Source organism: Labrus mixtus, chromosome 11 (assembly GCF_963584025.1).
Source record: "Labrus mixtus chromosome 11, fLabMix1.1, whole genome shotgun sequence".
In the NCBI taxonomy this organism is placed as follows: Eukaryota; Metazoa; Chordata; class Actinopteri; order Labriformes; family Labridae; genus Labrus; species Labrus mixtus.
In genome coordinates, this window is record NC_083622.1 from 242225 (window position 1) to 250000 (window position 7776).

The 7776-nt window shown below is 42.2% G+C and overlaps 2 protein-coding genes across 2 annotated transcripts in view; one reads left to right on the forward strand and one right to left on the reverse strand.

The window, feature by feature from the left end:
• The first annotated feature begins 1743 nt into the window (after positions 1-1743).
• On the forward strand, positions 1744-5398 carry LOC132983221 (thioredoxin-interacting protein-like). The gene is made up of 8 exons (XM_061049458.1): positions 1744-2030; positions 2537-2612; positions 3528-3675; positions 3771-3983; positions 4062-4208; positions 4277-4585; positions 4753-4885; positions 5188-5398. The coding sequence occupies exons 1-7, from the start codon at positions 1763-1765 to the stop codon at positions 4804-4806; spliced, it is 1215 nt and encodes a 404-aa protein (XP_060905441.1). The 5' UTR covers positions 1744-1762; the 3' UTR covers positions 4807-4885; positions 5188-5398.
• A 1817-nt stretch (positions 5399-7215) lies between these two features.
• polr3glb (RNA polymerase III subunit GL b) overlaps positions 7216-7776 on the reverse strand; it is a 20287-nt gene continuing 19726 nt past the window's right edge. Inside the window, exon 8 of the mRNA XM_061049459.1 lies at positions 7216-7565. Coding sequence (XP_060905442.1) covers positions 7479-7565 — 87 coding nt within the window. The 3' untranslated portion in view covers positions 7216-7478. The remainder of the gene's footprint in view (positions 7566-7776) is intronic.

Sequence of the window (7776 nt, forward strand, 5' to 3'; positions counted from 1 at the left end):
ATTTGCACTCATCAGCCCGGAAGCTGAGCATGGGGCGTACTTGGACGTTCCAACATGACAACGATCCAAAACACAAGGCCAAGTCGACGTGTCATTGGCTACAGCAGAAAAAAGTGAAGGTTCTGGAGTGGCCATCTCAGTCTCCTGACCTCAATATCATTGAGCCACTTTGGGGAGATCTCAAACGTGCAGTTCATGCACGACAGCCCAAGAATTTACAGGAACTGGAGGCTTTTTACCAAGAAGAATGGGCAGCTTTACCATCTGAGAAAATTAAGTGACTCACTACCACAAAAGACTTCAAGCTGTAATTGATGTCAAAGGGGGCAATACACAGTATTAAGAACTAGGGTATGTAAACTTTTGATCAGGGTAATTTGGGTAGTTTCTGTTGTCATTATGATTTAAAAAGAGCAAACACAATTGTTTGATAATAAATGGCTTCACCCAACCACTAACCATGAGTGAAAGAAAAGTTTTTGTATTATCATTCATATTCTCTGAAAAATGACCAAAAAAATCTAAAATTCTGCCAGGGTATGTAAACTTATGAGCACAACTGTATCTGTGTGTTGTCGCTGTTTTGTTGTTTTTGTATCTGTACTGTTGTCTCTTTGTTGTTGTTGTTGTCTCTGTGTTATCGTTGTTGTCTGAGTTGTTGTCTCTGTGTTGTTGGTATCTCTGTGTTGTCTCGGTTTTGTTGTTGTTGTTTCTGTGTCGTTAGTATATCTGTGTGTTGTTGTCGCTGTTTTGTTTTTGTCTCTGTACTGTTGTCTCTTTGTTGTTGTTGTGTGTTGATATCTCTGTGTTGTTGTTGTTGTTGTCTCTGTGTTGTTGTTGTCTCTTTGTTGTTGTCTCTGTGTTGTTGTATCTTTGTTGTTGTCCCTGTGTTGTTGTCTCTGTTTGTTGTCTCTGTGTTGTTGTCTCTGTGTTGTTGTCTCTGTGTTGTTGTCTCTGTGTGTTGTTGTTGTCTCTGTGTTATTGTCTCTTTGTTGTTGTTACCCTGGTTCTGTTGTTTCTGTGTTGTTGTTGTCACTGTGTGTTGTTGTTTTCTTTGTTTTGTTTCTGTGTTGTTGTTCTCCCTGTGTGTTGTTGTTGTCTCTGTGTTGTTGTTTCTGTGTTGTTGTTCTCCCTGTGTTGTTGTTGTCTCTGTGTTGTTGTTTCTGTATTGTTGTTGTTGTCTCTGTGTTGTTGTTTCTGTGTTGTTGTTGTCTCTATGTTGTTGTCCCTGTGTGTTGTTGTTGTCTCTGTGTTGTTGTTTCTGTATTGTTGTTGTTGTCTCTGTGTTGTTGTTTCTGTGTTGTTGTTGTCTCTGTGTTGTTGTTTCTGTGTTGTTGTTGTCTCTGTGTTGTTGTTGTCTCTGTGTTGTTGTCTCTGTGTCGTTGTTTTGGTTGGGTTGTTATTGTCTGTTCAGCAGCTGTCTAGTAAATCTGTTTCTATTCTGACTCTGATGACTTTACTCTTTTAACTCATTGAATCTTATTTTTGGCTTGCAGGTTCAGGCCACGCCCCCCCGAAGCACGAGCTGACCACGCTGCTTCACTGTACTCTGATTGGCTACAATCTGTCATATAGACTGCTCTAACCAATCAGACCTTTAGCTTGGTGTGTCCACACTGTGAGAGCATGCTGCTCTGTGGGCGGTAACAGGACACCGAGACCCCTTCCTCACCCCCCCCCCCCCCCCCCCCCTCAGCTCGCCAGTATATAACCCCGGTCTGAGAGAGGACCAGACTAAGACCTGATCCGTCACTCAGCAGTCATGGTTCTGTCCAATGAGAACAGACTCCATGTGTTCAGGCTCCTCCTCTCTGACCCTGCTCGCTCCTTCTATTGTAGCGGGGACAAACTGTCGGGCGTTGTGCAGCTGGAGGCCGCTCACACCTGTAGAGTCGTCCGCCTCACTGTCACTGCAGCTGGCTGCGCCCGCGTTGACCATCGCGGCGGGAAGAAACGCAAGAACTGCTGCCAGGAGGTCGAGTACCTGAAATATGAGGAGGAGCTACGACTGGAGGCGGAGCTTAGTAAAGGTGAGGAGGAGGGGCTTAATTAATATGAAGACGAGCTAAGTGAGGAGGTGGATCTTGGTGAGCAAGAGGAGCTTATTGAAGGTGAAGAGGAGCTAAATGTTAATGAGTTAAAGAGTCGTTAGTATTATTGAGTTAAAGAGTCGTTAGTATTAATGAGTTAAAGAGTCGTTATTTATGAGTTAAAGAGTCGTTAGTATTAATGAGTTAAAGAGTCGTTATTTATGAGTTAAAGAGTCGTTAGTATTAATGAGTTAAAGAGTCATTATTTATGAGTTAAAGAGTCGTTAGTATTTATGAGTTAAAGAGTCGTTAGTATTATTGAGTTAAAGAGTCGTTAGTATTAATGAGTTAAAGAATCGTTAGTATTATTGAGTTAAAGAGTCGTTAGTATTAATGAGTGAAAGAGTCATTATTTATGAGTTAAAGAGTCGTTAGTATTATTGAGTTAAAGAGTCATTTGAATCAGTGGATCATGTTTTTATTGATGTTTTTTTTTCTCTGTTCAGACTCAAATGGTAACTTCCTGCTGCAGGCCGGAAAAACCTACAATTTCTTGTTTGGCTTCGAGCTGCCCGCTGCTGGGTGAGACTCTGATCAATTATAGATCAGTTATAGATCTGTTATAGATCAGTTATAAATCTGTTATAGATCTATTATAGATCAGTTATAGATCTATTATAGATCAGTTATAGATCAGTTATAGATCTGTTATAAATCTGTTATAGATCAGTTATAGATCAGTTATAGATCAGTTATAGATCTATTATAGATCAGTTATAGATCAGTTATAGATCTTTTATAAATCTGTTATAGATCAGTTATAGATCTTTTATAAATCTGTTATAGATCAGTTATAGATCAGTTATAGATCAGTTATAGATCAGTTATAGATCAATTATAAATCTGTTATAGATCAATTATAAATCTGTTATAGATCTATTATAGATCAGTTATAGATCAGTTATAAATCTGTTATAGATCTATTATAGATCAGTTATAGATCAGTTATAGATCTATTATAGATCAGTTATAGATCTGTTATAGATCAATTATAAATCTGTTATAGATCAACTATAAATCAGTTATAGATCTATTATAGATCAGTTATAGATCTGTTATCAGTTATAGATCTGTTATAGATTAGTTATAGATCTGTTATAGATCAGTTATAGATCTTTTATAGATCTGTTATCAGTAATAGATCTGTTATCGATCTGTTATAGATCTACTATAGATCTGTTATAGATCAGTTATCAGTTCTAGATCTGTTCTAGATCTGTTCTAGATCTGTTCTAGATCAGTTATAGATCTGTTATAGAGCTGTTATAGATCTGTTATAGATCTACTATAGATCTGTTATAGATCTGTTATAGATCTGTTATAGATCTGTTATAGATCAGTTATAGATCTGTTATAGATATGTTATCAGTTATAGATCTGTTATAGATCTACTATAGATCTGTTATAGATCTGTTATCCGTCTCTGTCGTGTTGCAGGCGTCTCGTGTCATCCTATAAAGGAAAGTTTGGCTCCGTTCGTTACTACGTGCGGGCGTCTCTGGACAGACCTTCCCAGAATGCTTTGCAGTGTGAGCGTGAGTTTGAGGTGGAGGAGCCGCTGGACGTGAACCGACCAGACCTGCTGGTACACACACACACACACACACACACACACACACTACCTGTGACTCTACCTGACAAGGTCTGAATGTCATTGATCCACTTCCTGTTTCCTGTCAGGCTCCGGCTGCAGCCTCGGCTCAGAAAAAAGTCACCTGCATGTTCATCCCTGACGGACAGGTGTCAATCAGTGCTCAGATCGTCAGGAAGGGCTTCTGTGAGGGCGAGGACATCGACATCAACGCCAAATTCGAGAACACGTGTTCACGCATCGTCGTGCCGAAGGCCGCCATCATCGCCAAACAAACATACATCGCAGACGGATGCACAAAGGTACGAACACAATGTCACTTCCTGTCTGGTTTACAGAACGCTGTGAGTCTGTCTGACCTTTGACCTCCGACCTGTCAGGTGCTGCGTCAGAAGCTGGCGGCGGCGAGGGGGAACCACATCATCTCGGGGATGTGTGACATGTGGCAGGGAAAGACCATCAGAGTCCCCAAACTGAAGCCCACGCTGCAGGGCTGTGACATCATCAGGGTGGATTACGCCCTCATGGTGAGTCCAGCTGGTGACATCATCACACAGCAATGAGATAAACACACTAACAGGCCCCGCCCCCACAGATCTACCTGCATGTCCCTGGCAGCGAGAAGCTGGCGGTGGAGCTGCCACTGGTCATTGGGACGATCCCGTTCAGTGGCGTGGGCAGCAGGACGAGCAGCATGAGCAGCCAGGGGGGGGCGTCGCTGAGCAGCTGGGCCTCGCTCCCCTCCGCCCCCCCGAGCTACAGCAACATCCACCTGAGGGGGGACGCCACACTCACCCCCCTGCTACAAGACTATGACGGGGGAGAGGACGACGACGAGGGCGGGCTGTTCATGAGAACGCCCCCACTGTCACACCTCCTCTCCCCTCCCCCCGCCTACAGTGAGGTCAGTACCAACGCCATTTTAAAAAGAAATGAAACGAGTGAAGAAAAGTGTCAGACGTCTCAGAGACTCCGCCCCTAAATGTCCACACCCACACACACACACACACACACAGGAACAGGAGAGAAGAGATCCGGTGATTTATCAACAATCTTCTCTTTGTTCTTCAGGTGGATCGGAGCTCTGAGATCCCCCCTCCCCTGGTCCAGGACCTCCTCACATGACCACGCCCACATATACACGGCCACGCCTCCTACAGCTTCTGTAACTGTGACAACAGTTTGATGACTCAGCAGTTTCTCTGTGATGACTCAGCAGTTGGCAGTTTCTCTGTGATGACTCGGCAGTTTCTCTGTGATGACTCGGCAGTTTCTCTGCGACGACTAGACAGTTTCTCTGTGATGACTCTGCAGTTTCTCTGCGATGACTAGACAGTTTCTCTGTGATGACTCGGCAGTTTCTCTGCGATGACTAGACAGTTTCTCTGTGATGACTCAACATCACAGCAGTTTCTCTGTGATGACTCGGCAGTTTCTCTGTGATGACTCAACAGTTTCTCTGTGATGACTCGGCAGTTTCTCTGTGATGACTCAACATCACAGCAGTTTCTCTGTGATGACTCGACAGTTTCTCTGTGATAACTCGACAGTTTCTCTGTGATGACTCGGCAATTTCTCTGTGATTAGTTTTATTTTAAATATGTGCATGGAGTGTTTTTTACGTACAGCGTAACTTTTGACAAACTGAGTTGTAAATATGATGTAAATAAAAACATTTTATTTTTATATTAAAATAAATAAACCTGTTTGACATCTGTCCTTTTTCGTTCAATGAATAAAAGGAAACTGAGGGGAACTTTAATACTGAACCATTGAAACAGGTTTAGTAGCAAACAGACCTTAACATGTCAGGGTTCACACACCGACTTTAATATAGGAGTGTGTGTGTGTGTGTGTGTGTGTGTGTGTGTGTGAGTGAGTGTGAGTGAGTGTGTGTGTGTGTGTGTGTAATAGGACGCTTGTTTACTGTCTGCAGCTGTTCTTTCATTTGACCCCTGACACACTCAAGCTGCACACAGAGAGTTTTACTGTACTCAATGTTTTAAACTGTAAATCATATTTATCTACAGACAGATATGAGATCATATAATACCAAACAATATATCTGACATGATACACTATATTGGAACCTTTGGGAGATACATACTGATGGTCTCTAACAGCAGCCTCTACCATCAGTGTGTGAATGGATGAGTTAATACTGATGGACTCTTTACTCAGCGGCCTCTACCATCAGTGTGTGAATGTGTATGAATGGATGAGTTAATACTGATGGACCCTTTACTCAGCGGCCTCTACCATCAGTGTGTGAATGTGTATGAATGGATGAGTTAATACTGACGGACCCTTTACTCAGCGGCCTCTACCATCAGTGTGTGAATGTGTATGAATGGATGAGTTAATACTGACGGACCCTTTACTCAGCGGCCTCTACCATCAGTGTGTGAATGTGTATGAATGGATGAGTTAATACTGACGGACTCTTTACTCAGCGGCCTCTACCATCAGTGTGTGAATGTGTATGAATGGATGAGTTAATACTGACGGACTCTTTACTCAGCGGCCTCTACCATCAGTGTGTGAATGGATGAGTTAATACTAATGGACCCTTTACTCAGCGGCCTCTACCATCAGTGTGTGAATGTGGATAAATGGATGAGTTAATACTGATGGACTCTTTACTCAGCGGCCTCTACCATCAGTGTGTGAATGTGTATAAATGGATGAGTTAATACTGATGGACTCTTTACTCAGCGGCCTCTACCATCAGTGTGTGAATGTGGATAAATGGATGAGTTAATACTGATGGACTCTTTACTCAGCGGCCTCTACCATCAGTGTGTGAATGTGTATGAATGGATGAGTTAATACTGATGGACTCTTTACGCAGCAGCCTCTACCATCAGTGTGTGAATGTGTATGAATGGATGAGTTAATACTGATGGACTCTTTACTCAGCGGCCTCTACCATCAGTGTGTGAATGTGTATGAATGGATGAGTTAATACTGATGGACTCTTTACTCAGCGGCCTCTACCATCAGGGTGTGAATGTGTATGAATGGATGAGTTAATACTGATGGACTCTTTACGCAGCAGCCTCTACCATCAGTGTGTGAATGTGTATGAATGGATGAGTTAATACTGATGGACTCTTTACTCAGCGGCCTCTACCATCAGTGTGTGAATGTGTATAAATGGATGAGTTAATACTGATGGACTCTTTACTCAGCGGCCTCTACCATCAGGGTGTGAATGTGTATGAATGGATGAGTTAATACTGATGGACCCTTTACTCAGCAGCCTCTACCATCAGCGTGTGAATGTGTGTGAATGGATGAGTTAACACTGATGGACTCTTTACTCAGCAGCCTCTACCATCAGGGTGTGAATGTGGATATATATGAATGGATATCTTACCACTGTAACTTTTGCTGCTCATGATGGATTAAGCCGGGTGTTTAGGTCGGGAGTAAGGTCTTTTAGCTGCTTTTTGTAAAGTGTCTCGAGATGACACTTGCTATGAGTTGATGCTATACAAATAAAGACTGATTCATTGATTGATTACATTTAACTCATTGTGTTTTCATTTTTTTATTAACCAACAGTTTTTCATTTTATTTATAAAAACAATAAAACTGATAAAACACGAGTACAAACAGTTAAAAAACAGTTTTAAAGATACAGAACAATTATTCCTCTTTTTTAAACAGAAATATTTTTTTTAAACAGACAAACAGCTGATGGACGGATCCTCTGTACACACACACCCTCATCCACACACCGACAGATACACGCGCACACACAGTAAAAAGTGATGAAAACAGGTGCTACTGTTTCAGTAAATAGCCTCGTCCATGTTTTCGTCACTGTCACCTCCAAACTCCTCCCCGTTATCAAAGTACGACATGATGTAGTCTGTCTCCTGCACACACACACACACACACACACACACACACACACACACACACACACACACACACACACACACACACACACACACACACACACACACACACACACAGAAAACACACACACACACACACACACAGAAAACACAGATGAGATTCTTTAGACAGGTCGGAGAGTCGAACTCTCTTGTTATTCATATTAATACCAGAGGGTATACACTGACC